The sequence below is a fragment of the Cydia amplana genome, chromosome 6 (genome assembly GCF_948474715.1).
Source record: "Cydia amplana chromosome 6, ilCydAmpl1.1, whole genome shotgun sequence".
Classification (NCBI taxonomy): Eukaryota; Metazoa; Arthropoda; class Insecta; order Lepidoptera; family Tortricidae; genus Cydia; species Cydia amplana.
In genome coordinates this window covers 10838037-10853707 of record NC_086074.1, presented here as the reverse complement: position 1 = coordinate 10853707, position 15671 = coordinate 10838037, and the positions used below count along the sequence as shown (strand labels likewise).

General features: G+C 36.9%; 1 protein-coding gene across 1 annotated transcript in view; it reads left to right on the top strand.

Annotated features, from left to right (window-relative positions):
- The first annotated feature begins 2333 nt into the window (after nucleotides 1-2333).
- The window catches only part of LOC134648849 (protein sidekick), a 59802-nt gene continuing 46464 nt past the window's right edge, over nucleotides 2334-15671 (top strand). Inside the window, exon 1 of the mRNA XM_063503430.1 lies at nucleotides 2334-2975. Coding sequence (XP_063359500.1) covers nucleotides 2870-2975 — 106 coding nt within the window. The 5' untranslated portion in view covers nucleotides 2334-2869. The remainder of the gene's footprint in view (nucleotides 2976-15671) is intronic.

Here is a 15671-nt window from a genome sequence, read left to right as displayed (position 1 = left end):
ATTTAGGCGATTTATGACGTATAAAAAAAAACTACTTACTAGATCTCGTTCAAACCAATTTTCGGTGGAAGTTTACATGGTAATGTACATCATATATTTTTTTTAGTATTATCATTCTCTTATTTTAGAAGTTACAGGGGGGGGGGACACACATTTTACCACTTTGGAAGTGTCTCTCGCGCAAACTATTCAGTTTAGAAAAAAATGATATTAGAAACCTCAATATCATTTTTGAAGACCTATCCATAGATACCCCACACGTATGGGTTTGATGAAAAAAAATTTTTTGAGTTTCAGTTCGAAGTATGGGGAACCCCAAACATTTATTGTTTTTTTTCTATTTTTGTGTGAAAATCTTAATGCGGTTCACAGAATACATCTACTTACCAAGTTTCAACAGTATAGTTCTTATAGTTTCGGAGAAAAGTGGCTGTGACATACGGACGGACAGACAGACGGACAGACGGACAGACGGACAGACGGACAGACGGACAGACAGACAGACATGACGAATCTATAAGGGTTCCGTTTTTTGCCATTTGGCTACGGAACCCTAAAAATGGTTAAAAAAATGTTGTGTGAGGGGTTGTAGGAGTGAAAGCTATGCTGATTGTGGAATATCTTTTCACAGGTAAGTCACAATTATTCAATTTTACGATAAAAATACAAAACGATATTGTCAAACTCATTAGGGTGACTATGATGTCGGCACGATGTGGATCGATCTTGCAGAATTATTATTACGTACTTAATGTAAAAAAGTTTACTTAAATAGGTATATCTTTATTTCGGCATGTTTAATTATTTGAGTGACGTAATGAGAGCTATATAATTGCCAAAATTAAAATTCAAAGTCCTTAAACATTACAGATTCATATTTATGTAATTTAAACATACTTAATATTTAATTACTGAAACGTTGGTTCAAACTATTTACATATATAGCTGGTCAACTAAATCTTGTCAGTAAAAAAAGGCGCTAAATTCAAATGTTCTATGGGAAGATATTCCTTCGCGCCTACATTTTTCAAATTTGCCGCCTTTTTCTACTGTCAAGATCTGGTTGACCAAGTATATGTAATCGATTCTATATAGACTGAACACACATTTCCGTCTGTAGACAAAGGCGGCAAATTTGAAAATTTTGTTGCAATCACAGATCTACGATGAGTACGATGACGCTTACGCTTAATGAATAGCTGAAGTGTGCAAAAGGGAAGCCATCACGTATATGAACACACCATGAGTATGATATTGATAGTGATAGGTAGTTTGTAAAATTATTAAGAGCATAAATAGTGAACCAAAAGGGCCCTCCACACCCGTGCGCGATTCGCGGCGCGAAGCCGCGATTCACGCACATAGTCTAGAGGGGGCTAAAGAGAATTTAGAATTATCTTTGATCTAACTCTAATATGCTTATCTTAGTGACAAGCGCCTTAGTTAAAAACTGTAATAGACGGGCATACCGGTCCGCGACCCTGGATATCTGTCTCGCTCTCACATATAGCTGTGTTTTTAATGGACGTACAGCGGACCACCTTCGTCACAATTATAGCTGGTCAACCAAATCTTGTCATTAAAAAAAGGCGCGAAATTCAAATTTTCTATGGGACGATATCCCTTCGCGCCTAAATTTTTCAAATTTGCCGCCCTTTTTCTACTGTCAAGATCTGGTTGACCAAGTATAACAATGATCGCGATCCAATACGCTCATCCCATCTGTAACAGCTTTTATAACTGACTTACTTAATTAAAGTGGTATCCAGACGGGACTGATCAAATCAGTCGATTTGATCAGGAAATTTGCATTCCATAGATAATCACTATGAAAATTGGCATTTATGTGTCTGCACCTGCTGATTCGATCGGAGAATTTCATCAGATTGGCGAAAAATTGTCTTGTCTGGATACCACTTTAGTAAGGTTGTGTGAAGCGTTTTACAGAAGAGAAAAAAATCTATATCCATCCCTTTTCTGGAGCATTTATACTAGCATAGGGAAAAGACAGTATGATTCTCTACGACTATGCACGAATGAGAAAAAATTTTGGCCAAACTATACATTTAAACTTATCCTAATATCCCACATACATATGACTTATGGTCACCCTAATTAGAACGAGATGCAAGGCTCTGGTTTGACTTCTCATGTGGACACACTTTTTGGCCCGTGTACTCGATCCAGTTTATTCTCTAGGTCCGTGCAAATAAGTCGCCTGGCGACTAAGTTGCCCGTGCGTGCATACCCTTACACATAAAGCTCATTATTTAATTATGGCAACATTATAAAAAATAATTTCATTCATTCTTCAATCTACCATTCACCTGAAGTTGGTTACGGCCAAAGTAACCAACCACCATACTCGACTGACGCGTTTCGTTTGCCTCGATTGTGCGCGTCGTTCTTTCATTGACTTCTTTCAAACTCTTGCGGAAATAAGTTTTGTTAGTTTCAAAGTTTACAAATACTTATTAATCAGATACTTTATGCCTTACAATGGGACTAGTACAAACTGCACTTCGGATTTATTGTTTGAGTGACTCTTGGGAGCAAGTTCTATGCAATTATGACTAGTGTACAAAGTTGAGTGAACTTGTGAGTAATACAGTGTCCATTATGCTTAGAGGTGGGTTAAGCTAAATCCTACAGGTGTGCTGCTGTTCGCATTGTTGTGGTATTCAAATCCTAGCAACCATTCTATGATGAAGTTATGTTGTGTCAAGTTGAATTATCGGTGTTGTCGGAGGAAGTGTAACCAGCAAACATGTAAAAGTGACTACATATAGTATAGTATAACTTAAAAACTTGTAGAATAACGTAATAGTGGTCTTCACTGAAGAAAAAGAAACTGGACATTCTACATGTGATGGAAGAATTAGAACGGTTATTCAAAATGTATTCGACCAAACTTTGGGGCGCTTTCGTGTTATGCTTCATCTGCATTCAATTGGCGTCTGCAGCTGACAGTACAGGTAACTTGATACTTAATAATAGTAATGCATGTTAAATTGAAAACTTCCAGGTATTTTAAGATCAGTTGGTAGTAGTAACTTGTTGCAGAAATTGATGATTTGTGCCCTGTTTATCAAAAGCTTAGTAACTTGTAATACAAGTGGGAAGTCCCTTTCTAACAAAAGCTGTCAAAACGTGACTTCCACTTTTATTACAAGTTACAAGCTTTTGATAAACAGGGCATTGGTCTCATGTCTTGTGAGGACATGATAGCTCGTGTAGATTTTTTAAGCACTTTGTCCCTGTCTCATTATATATGACTTTATTGCTGCAGATTGTTATTCTCAGTTGTTGACTGCATTCATTGATGGACTTCATCATCATCATCAGCAGTTAAATGTAATAAAAAATGCAGTCTACAAACTGAAAAATTTTCAACGTCAATAATCATAATAACCCTCTAGAAGCGGGGCTGTCTTAAACTATGCTGGGGACCCTAGGCACATAAGAATTTGGGGCCCTTTTGGAAAGTAAAGAAAGCTAATTAAACTAACATTTTTCTACTATGATCTTCTATTTATTATGGGTAGTCATGTCTGTCCTTGGGGGGCCCCCTGAGGATGGGGGCCCTAGGCACGGGCCCCGTGTGCTCTTATGGTAAAGGGGCGTTTTTTTTTTGTTGTCCCCTACATTTTTTTTCAAATTTGGGATTTTTTATGTTATTTCTACTTGGAATTACGAGCTCTTTCTATCCTAATAGGAGAAAAACAGTGTCCTAAGGTTTTTATTTCCATTATGTCACCATTTTTCATAGACTGTATGCATAGGCGGTCGTGGAATGGAAAATGTATGGAAATTTTGGGACACTTTTTTTCTCCTATCAGGATAGAAAGAGCTTGTGATTCTGAGTAGAAATAACATAAAAAATCCCAAATTTGAAAAAAAAAGTGTAGGGGACAACAAAAAAAAACGCCCAAAGACGGTACTATCTAGAAGGTTTTACCTTTAAAGTGATTTTTTTCTGGCTTTCTCAAGAATAAGGAATACTTTTAAATTTTTCCAAAGTCCACTTACTTTCTATCTATATTTGTCAAATAGTTTGTATCCAGCCATTGTGATTAATAGAGATTTTTCTAGCAAAAACAAGGCAATATTTAGTCCTTCCAATATTTAGTTTATCGATACCTATCTTATAAATGTCATTATAGAAATATCACATTTAGAAATAAATGTACAAGTATAACAAAACTCAAATTGTTAATACTTTACATATTTCATACTTTAAAAAAAACTTCATATTGATTATTTTTAGATGGATGTTTTAAAGGAAAATATATCCAGTTTGGGCCTGCCGCTTATGCTAAAAAGAGTAATCTTTTACATAAATTGGAAGAACATTTGATCAAAAATTATATCAAATTAAGAGACCGTTGAAGGGGTACTTATCGATAACAGGATTATTGTCAAGGTTTTTATTTTGTCAAGCAGTTCAAGCACTAACAACATGACGCACGAATGCTTGATAAATCTTTACGTCTAGTGATTAAATAGTATCTATTGATCTATATTCATATTTGGTTCTAGATTTTAAGATTTGGTCTGATATATTTATAGGAACTTAGGTCTGCAGCCTGCAGATGCATATATATTTATTGCACAATTCCTTCTTTGTATATGTGATTTACCCCACCACTCCTGTTCCTATTAAAATAATATATCAACAAGTAAAGTAGTAAAACAGCCTCAGCCTTATCACACTGACAATGCAGTCCACACGCCACTCCAGAATGCGAGCGAGACGGCGCGATGCGAGTATATAGCGATGCACCGCTCGCACATTAGGTTGGCGTGCCGATCTGCCAATCCGCATCCAATGTGAACACTGCCTTAGTAGACTATGGTGATGATTTATTAGGTACATGCAGGTTTATCAAAACAATTCATCGTTTTGTTAAATGAAGCTGTTAATATCCATCAACACTTTTATTAAGGAGAAGAGCTCATACCATAACGAATGGGTAGAACTAACCTTAATTAGTAGCATTTATTAGTTTTACTGCTTCCTAGTAAAAACTACAAAGACTAGGAGAGAGAATACCACGCTGTAGCCCAACACTGCATTTTGCCTGAGAAATCGGATTAATCCCTGCCGCTTCTTACCACCATTACTCTACGCGATAACATTTCCACCTTCACTGCTTAGATGGTTGGCACTGTTGGCAGTTCTCAATTGTGCGTGCAGTCCTCACAGCTAAACTGTGGAATGTACTTACTGTCGCCTGCGGTATTTCCGGGCCGATACGACCTTCAAGAAAAGAGCGTACTGTCAACATAAAGGCCGGCAACGCATTTGCAACTTCTCTGGTATTGGAGGTCTCCATGGGGGACGGTAATTGCTTGCTTGTCTTTAAAAACATATTAATTTCGAAATTATATTTTAACATTCGAATCGTTTAATTAAACACTCGCGAATTGTGTTTGTCACAAATGTCTATTTATGAAGAGATATTTTTGCGGAATAAAAGTTTTTACTACCGTTGCGCGAGAAATGTGGAAATGTGGAGAGGAACGAGTGACGACACCGGTTCCGATACTAACTGCGCGCGATAGCCGTTCTAACCTCTTTAATATGTTCTGTGGCTTATACATAATATTTGAAGAGTTCCCTCGATTTCTGCTAGATCCTATCATTAGATCCTGACTTAATGACAATTAGATAACTGTGAATACCCTTCAAACTAAGAAACAATTTTCCAAATCGATCAGTGTCAGTACAGGTCTACGCAAAACGAAAAATTAAAAAAAAAAACCCGGCGAATCGAAAACCTCCTTATTTTTGAAGTCGGTTAAGAACAGAGCAAGTATGAAAACTTCACCTCTCTGTGGCAATGTTCCTATATAGGTGTAATTAAAAAATATTTTCCTGGCGCCAGATGAAAACTAATCTCATCTCAAGGACTTGTAAGCATAGGTAATTAATTAGGTACGTACATACATACTTACCAGACCTTTTTATTTCAATTGGTATGAAATAAACTGATTTGAAAAAAATGCACCGTTCAATCCGGTCCGGCCAGTCCCGAGTCGAAACTAAAACAAAAACTGCCACAGTGACATATCTACATAAATAACTGTATAGATTAGCTCTAGCCATCGGACTATTATTGGATGGTCCTTGATACATGTTTTCCGTCCTTCATTATTTACACCCTCTTGTAAGGTTTAGAAGGCGTTTGATACATCAAGTAACGTTATTTCTGTACCCATTGCTCACACGTGACGTATTCGTAGTTCAGTTATTATGAAACAACGGTGCGGTAGCGAAGGTACCTATGCCTTCACCCAAAAACAACTCAATCAAGAACTTAATGAACTTCACTAAGTTAGAGTGGTGCTAAAATATTTAATGACGAATTAACGTCAGAGCAGCATAATTTGCCAGTATGCGGAGGTGGCGTCAATTAGTTATTACACCAAAGACTATAGTAGGTAGGCGACGCGCCTTAATAAAATCCTTACTTAATTAATAAATTAAGGGGGCGGTGCACTCTTGTAGATATAGTTTGAGCATAAATACTGCAGTGTCTAGCTTCAGGCACTCGCCGAACTTGAGATTGCATTTTTAGTCGTCTACAGCAGTGTTCTGTTAACTGAACCAACAACCACGAGCACATTTACGCTCACTCCAGATCAATATCAGATTGGGAATACAAGTTTCAAAGATACATTTACTTTATTCTAAGACTGTGTAACTACATGTCTCTCGTCTACTCTTGCTTAGCCTAGCTTCGTACCGTTTGAATGGGTCCTTGAGTTGAACAATATCATGCTCATTTCTATCTGTGAAGGTCTGGGACTTTGAACAAAGCTCGAACAAACCAGTGCGAGTTTGCGCCATAACTTTAACCGTGGTAAATTAAAGTGGTGAGCGTAATGAGTTTAGCACACCTTATTAGGTGTTATCATAACACATTGTAAACAATAGGACAACTTCTTAGCTTTAGCATAGTTGCCTAAGTCCTAACGTTAATTTAATATCATAGTGTGCACTTTACTACTTTAGAAGCGAATATCTGAAAAGATAATAAATATACCCGCAGTAACCACGTAACGATCCCAGTATTATAAATTCTTGAAATTGGTGAAATTGCCACTTTAAGTTTACGATTCTTAAGCAATGGATCTTGACAGCACGATATGGCTCATCTCGTTGCTCTTTAATTATTAAACATCTCGGACATCTTGGTCGACCATCGAACGGTGTCAGCGCGCGCTATGTCACATCAGCTATTACATTTATTTATATTTAAGTTTACAAGACTCTTTGAATATGATCGTTAAGGCCGTAACTGTCTTGGCCCTATTTGCAAAAATTAAATAAGTATTTAGTAAAAGAAAAGAGATTGCAGAATCATTCGTAAACATGGCAGTATGGTATTAATATTACAATAGTTTTTAATATTCTTCCACTTCTAGCTTTTTTTCTTTGAATATAATCATAAAACATATTTATTATGTAAGTACATCATTGAAAATAATTGCTGAGTAGTCTTATAAAGTAGCGTACGTTTAACGTACGCATGCTGCAGATATAAGTCAATAAAAATACATGTGTAAGATTGTATCCGAACGTGTTTGATTTAAACAACACCATGTTCATGTTGAACACTTGAATCTTCGAGGACGCAAGTCTGCTCCGAGTAGGAGGTTTTTACAGAAATGCATTCAGGAGCACGCACCGGAAAGTGCCTAAGTACCTTGGTACCTAAAACGTAACTACATCTATAGGTACTATAGGTAGGCACCCTTTTGACATGTTCCGGCGATTCAAAAAAAATTTCCAATCGGTTAACTAACTTCTGAATTCATCTAAAATAATTACATTATACCAATAGAATCGTAACAAGAACCTACTTTTTCAAGTTATTTAATTTTTTGTTTCCAATTAAAAAAAATCGGTTAAATTAAAAAAAAACTACCATACATTTAAATGCGCGTAAACACTTCGTAAACGTAGAGAGTTGTTCCTCAAAGTTTCACAGTTACATATCCCTACATTGTGGTTTCGCCGTAAGCTGTGAGAAACTTTACCTTCTTCCAGTCGCGTAGTAAGTAGGCGACGAGCGGCGGTAAACATCATCATAAAGCAGCCTCGGAAGAAGGTGCAGGAGCTCTCCTGTATAGGGTTATTAATATTAAAACATGTTGCGGGCCGAGTAAATACCGGCAATGAAGAACACGGCATCGCGACGCAGTTCAATGACTTTTGCTCCTAGTTTACTACTGCTCGGGTCCGTGACAGAGATAATTTGTTTACTAAATATGTCGGTCCACTCGTGTAAAGTCAATGTATTGTGATGATGATTGCGTTAGATTATAGTGCATTTGACCTTTTATCACTTTCACGATAACGACGATACGTTCGATATCATCATGAAATATATTATTTACAAGGGAGAAAAAATATATTTAAACATCGTATCGTAGATTTGGCGCAACATTCATTTGTAATGTATTTGTATATTATCTTAATTTAGTTATTTATTTTCTTGTGACTCGGTTGTAGTTAAGACTATTTAGAATTTTAGACCATAAAACATCCTGTAAAGTAATATGCGATCCTCACCTCCTCTACCTAAATATTTCCTAACTAAGTCGTATACCCGGTGCGTATACCTAAAATCTATTTTTTTATTCGGTAGACTGAAATGACAGTTCATAGTATGAACATAAAATGTCATTTCATACTATGAAATGTCACTTTAGTCTACCGAATAAAAAAATAGACTTTAATGCCAACGAAGCAACAACGATGGTTGTTAATCATGCACGTAAATATGTACAGTCACCAGCAAAAATATATGACTGTGGGCAGCCGTGCAAAAATATCTGATGCTCCATTGGAGGCATAAGTATATGACGACACTACCTCGGTAAAAATATGTGATGCTTTGTGGCCGGCAAAAACATCGTTAGTCTGTATCCGCATAAATATCGGATCTGGTGGCTTAAAAATATTTGACGACTCATAAAAATCAAAATTATGTGATTACTCTCATCTGGCATAAATATCTCTCCACCGTGAATGCAAATACATGGGATGGCAGACGGACCGCCTATATATCTGACACGAAATTATGAAATATGTATGTCATCAATCGGCAAAAACGAACCATACCTGGATAGCATAGAGCCTTAAATTTTATGAAGTGATTTGACAATTCACGAAAAGAGTGCAGACTTGTCATTGCATATGTCTGTCTCACGTATTTAATTTGCAACTTTAAATTGTGACATAATTCAGGTAGACTATTAATAGAAGATGTGTAATAAAACTAATAAACCTCCTTCTTACATAAAAAAGGATGATAAAGAAGTCAACTTGTGGACTGTGACAAGGACAAACAATAATAGCGCTTTCGCTGCTAATCCTACTGAATGATACATAAGACTATCCCGTTCGGCCATTTACCCCACCCCTCATGCCAGATCCAGTTATATACTAGATTCATGATATGATTGCAATACGTTCAAATTTACAAAAAAATTATATCCATTTTATTCCGTCAAATCGATGATAGAATATAATGTGAGACAGACATATACAATGACAAGTCTGCACTCTTTTCGTGAATTGTCAAATCACTTCATACAGTTTACGGCTCTATATCAAACATGTATGGTTCGTTTTTGAAGGTCGATAACATATTTGTGATTTTCCAACGTGTCAGATATTATAATAGGCGGTCCGTCGTCCATCCGATGTATTTGCTTTCACAGTGGAGAGATATTTATGCCAGATGAGAGTAATCAGATAATTTTGATTTTTATGAGTAATCAAATATTTTTAAGCGACCCGATCCGATATTTATGCGGATACAGACTAACGATATTTTTGCCGGCCACAAAGCATCACATATTTTTACCGAGGTAGTGTCGTCATATACTTAGCCTCCAATGGAGCATCAGATATTTTTGCACGGCTGCCCACAGTCATATATTTATGCTGGTGACTGTACTACTTGCACACTATTTACCTAACGTAAAAAAGGACATGTGAATCAAATAGAGTTTTGAATACCCCCATTGCTGAAATCTGATGGAAAAATGTTGCGATGCGTGCATTACTAATGTTGTGATTTTCCGGGTATACAATGCCTAATAACTAGATGACGTTATGCGCCTCTGACATCGTAAGATATGCCGGTGACTGGTCCCCAAAGGCTATGTGACGTTCTGGGCGCCTGCAACCCTCGCGACCCTTTTTAATTATTCATTCGGCCCAACCAGATCGTGATTGTGTAGATCCCTGCCGACACACGTGCCTGGATTTACGAACAAATCAATATGGAGTGACAAAATTAGCTAGGACCTTTACAAATTATTAAAATAGCATGGTTTACTTTTAGAAGTTGCGACCACGGTGTTATTAAGATAGCTAGGTAACGCTTTACCTGCACATGAGATTATGAGCATAGAATCCCAGTCCCAACAGTCAACTATCAGTTTGTGAATTGACATCTCAAGACTTACTCGCAAATGGGTCTCAAATACACGTAGAAAAAACAAGAGTCCATTTATTTCCGAAAGTAACTGCCTAATTAATAAACATTCTGTAGGTACAGAATTTAGACCTGTCCCAAAAGTTTGGTCATAGGTTTTAAGTTCCTAACTTTGGAAAGAAAGTCAAATTTGAACCTACATCTGTGGCCCTTGCGGGTACTGGGTCAACTGGGTGATGGGATGGCCTAAGGGATGGCACTTGCCACTTAGGGCCACTTGGCCCTAAGGTTATTAGATTATCCCTACATCTTTAAGTCTTCTTTAAGTATATCTTGAATCAAATCATTAAAATGTAATATTTCCTTATCTTTAAAGTTCCTGGTAAAGTAGTAATGAAATCCGTCAGAAACCTCTTACTCGGGGTGTTGCCAAAATTTTACGACAGCTTAAGCGCGTAGCGAATACAAAGAGCGCGTAAGTACGTTATCGACTATAAATTATACACGCCTTTTGAACAGTCAACTTCGCCCTGTATTTCGCTTTTCCCGCGTGTTTGCACTTCATACCGTTCAAAAACAACTGTAATTAATTAGCTTCAGTTAGTTAATAACTCCAACATATTGTGTAGCGTTGTTGCTATATAGAATTTAAGCTCTCGTGATCCATAAAAACACGCAACAACAACATGATACAAAAGAAAAATAGATTTAGAAATACACAATTATTAGCAAAAACCTTGTAGGTACATACATGATACATAGACACCTGATTATGGATTCTAAGCTAAGATTTCCCGTCTGATACGACAGTTATTTTATTCTTAATAAGTGTATATGAAATCTTTTGCATCAAATTTTCTATAGTATTTCGTTACAAAACCGCTTCCAACTATCGCTGACTACCCCATTAAGAATGACAATATTCATGGGATGTGTTGTCCTGCCGGAGTCCTGGCCCGGGCAACTGACACGGACAACACAGGATCGATTATTTTCTATTTTTACTCATTCGTGCCGTACACCTCTGCAGTAGCCCGAACGGAATGAGTCTTCGTTAAACTAACAAAGGACGCCCGACGGTCATCAACTCATCATTGAGCCCTGAAAGGATTTTTATGTTATCAACAACGCACCAGCGATTTTTTTAAATGTAACACAATCATTTTCTTTTGTTGTTGGTTAAGGCCTTTTCATCAATAATCGAGCTCACTGCACTAACTTAGCCTTACGAATTCAAGTACGAAAAAATTATAAAGGCTTTATCTCGGAAACTATTAGATCTACAGAGACAATTCTAGTCTAGTATTTACTCTAGTCTACTTTAAAATCGTCTTGAGAATACTATCAGAAACTAGTCCTTTAAGGTTAATTATAATCACCCTAATCTTAAAAGTATCCGACATTTTAGCGGCTTTTCGGTTTTTGACAAAATTGCGTTCGGCGCTCGAAGTCACAAACTTGGATTATTTATGGGGCCAACAGCATATACAAGTCTGCAAAAAATCAGAACTACCGGATTTGACGCACACGCTAAATGTATAAAGTTACTGGATTATTATAACAGTGTTGCAAAAAACCTAAATATTTCTATGCGTTTATGATATTTTTGAAATATTTGTTTAGTATTGTTATTTCTATATATATATATCTCTCTTTTAGTTTAAAAAGATGGGTAAAATACGACTTTATAAATATTAACCAACATATTTTATGAGTAACTTGAAATAAAAATATTAGATAAGTATAATCCTACGCAACGAAAGTTTTTCGAGGTAAAAAAAGAAATTAAAGCTGTTACTCTGCATTTTCTAGTAACATAAAAACCTAAAGGGCTCTTAAAACGTAAAGCACCAAAAACCTCGGATTTGTCTCTCGAGTGACAAAGGGTTGACCTTTGTTAGTTGAATTTGTAGCCGCACAACTGTTCCGCTAACCTTGGTCCTTATTAAGAAACCCTAAAAGGCCCAAATCTCACCGGCAACCTATGGGCCATGGGCCACGATACCTAGGACACTGCCGTTGTCGATGTAGAAGTCTGTTACTATCAAGTATGCATTCAATCCTAGAGCGACGAATGCTTTAAGTACGTCGATTAATAACGCTTGCTTGCTACTAGGGTTCTTGCAAGTATAGCTGAGGTAATGACGTCCCTAAGGACATGCATATTAATTACGCATATTGTGATCACTTTCGGTTTAAGCACTTGCGTTTCCGTAAAACATTACAGTTCAGGTCACGTCCGCACTCTACCGACTTTTTTACATTTATTAATTTGGGCTACAATTCATAATTAAAACATTTGGTTGAGTGAAAAAGTTGTCAGAGAACATTCGGACTGACTGTAATTTTAATGCCTAATTGTATTCAAAACTCCGAGCATTTTACGTAGGTAGGGACTCATTAAATTATCCGCGTCTATTTTGTTAAAAAAATGTATTTTTTTTAATTACCTATGACAATCGTCTTTAGACATTTCTGCCAGCTTCACGTCAATATCAGCAGGAAAAAATACGGAGGAGTAACGATTTAGTGACCATTGGCGAACTCGGATCTGGGGTGGGGTAAACATTTGGTTGAGTGAAAAAGTTGTCAGAGAACATTCGGACTAACTGTAATTTTAATGCCTAATTGTATTTAAACCTGCGAGCATTTTACGTAGGTATGGGACTCATTAAATTATCCGCGTCTGTTTTGTTAAAAAAAAGTATTTTTTAAATTACCTATGGCAATCGTCTTTAGACATTTCTGCCAGCTTCACGTCAATATCAGCAGGAAAAAATACGGAGGAGTAACGATTTAGTGACCATTGGCGAACTCGGATCTGGGCTGAAAAAACAATGGTTAATGTTATTGATTAGATTAGATTAGACGATAAGCACCTCTGTGTTCGCGCTAAAAACCGACAGCCGGATAGATCCTGCACGTGCTCGTAGTGCCGTCCAAATTCAGAATTAACTGTTACATTACACGTTACACCCATGTGGACCCGGCTTTAGTTATTCATTATTATGGAGTACTTATTCCCCTAAAAACTCATGGATGGTAGATTTTATCGCCATCATCATTCCACGCAGATAAAGTCGCGGCCAGAATCTGGTATACGAACTAAATAATATTATGAAGTTACTAAGTTAAGTTACTAACCTAGACCTAGGTCTAGGTTAGTAACTTAATTTAGTACCTAGGTACTACATAACAAACACATTGAAGCCGCCTTCAAACGGTTCAACACCTCGACTTCATGTGAAACGGCTCGTTTTACATCAAATACAAACAATGTTCTTTTCTACCTTGTTTGTATAATTAAGAGCCAACAGGATTGGTCATTTCTCCATACAAACGTACTCGACTGTTTCCTCCGTGGGTTTTGAAGCTAGAGCAATGATTTTTTCAACACAGATTAATATTGTCAATATCTGTGTCGGACCGTTTTGCTTTTTTTGATATTTTTGTTTTTTAAGGCGCTAGAGCCCTTCAAAAATGGCCTAATTGACTATGCCGCAATGAGAGGCGTGCTATTCAAAACTGACATCAATTAGTCAAAAAATCAAAACGGTCCGACACAGATAATGTCATGATCATTTAGATTTCCAAATTTGGTTACGATTGGTTAAGTTTTGGAGGAGGAAACAGTCGAGTACGAAACCTCGATTTTTGATATTTTTACGCAGGATTTTTCGCCTTGTCCTTATCGCACTAGTTTTAGGAGCCGCTTCCGTTAGCGAGACGGGTATATTTACCTAAAATATTTTAATCTTAGCTCCTGTTGGCTCTTAATATAAAAAGGACATATTAGCTCGGACCCATAAATATTTACAGGCCGGCCTATGCGCAGCCCAAACCTCGTAAAACTTTTTACTCCCAGTTCCGGCTGCCGCAAGGTGATTCCTAAACGTAAACAAAAGGTACTCTAGACAATTCGGATTTACGAGAAATTCTGAATATGTAGTGCTTGTAAGTAGGTTTTTTTTTTGTTAATAACAAGGGTCGTGATTATGTCTAGGGAATCTGGCAACACTATTATAGACATGTGTTATTATACAATTGCAGTCTTTTAAGATTCCGTTTTTATTTATTTTATAAAATTTCTCCTGAATGACGTAATTTTCAATTTGTATATATGTCCCTAAGTACCTTGCCTTTAATCAATCACTCGTGCTACAGGAAATCTAGTAACTAGGTTCTTTATACAAGGAGATGGCCTCGCCCGTACTTCATGGATATCAAGCAATCAGCAGCCATTCAATTTCTGAAATTTCTAATTTCCTCAATTACGTATATGTAGTAGGTAAATCAGTTGAGGCATCTATGCAAATCATAATAAAGGTATTATTGAACAAACTTACGTGTAAAAAATATTAAATATGCACGCATATGAAACGGGTCGGTTGTAAAATCGACATCCACCTGGCGTCAGTTTGTACACGATCGATTCCTACACTCACTACTACAACGTGTTACTTAAGGCCGTGCATCGAAAAATAACAGGATCTTAGAAACGTGGCAGTGGCTAGCCCCGGAAACAAACAGTAGTGATTTTCGGATATATGTTTCTTGACTATATGATAAGTGATTTCATAGTAGTCGAAACACGAATGCTTAAAATTTTCTCGATAGAAAATAAATCCAAACTTACGTTGTTCATTTTTCGGTTTTAGCTTCGTGCAACTAGAAAACACATCCATATCCAGCACAACCCACCTTACAGCAAAGGTTTTCATCTCGTCTTAACTTTCAAAGAACTAAATATTAACTTATTATCCTTTACCGATGGATTTATTATCGATTTTTGATTTTATGAATTCAACAGCAAACGCCCATTTTACGCAGTTCGGTTTCTCTTTCTGTCATGCGTCAAAGTCGTAAATGCATCCTTTATGCCAGTAATGTTAGATGGCCGTCGTGCCTCAAAGAGGTAAGACCTATGTCACTTCGCGCAGCGCTCCGAATTACGTAAAATTTTAATATCCAATAAACGTTGAGTCGTAACTCCATTGAGTAGTAATGGAATCGGAGGTAAACCTATGATGGTGCCTTCTTACAGGCCTATACGTTACGCATGTGTGCGTGTTTGCTAAGCTACGTCATGCTACGTCGAAATCTATACTCTTTGTCAGTTACAACGGGTTAGGAAATTTCGACAGATATAGAAATGTATCGGTAGCTGTTTGGTATTTAGCCATCAGAATCTAACCGTAACTTTTTGCTTTATTT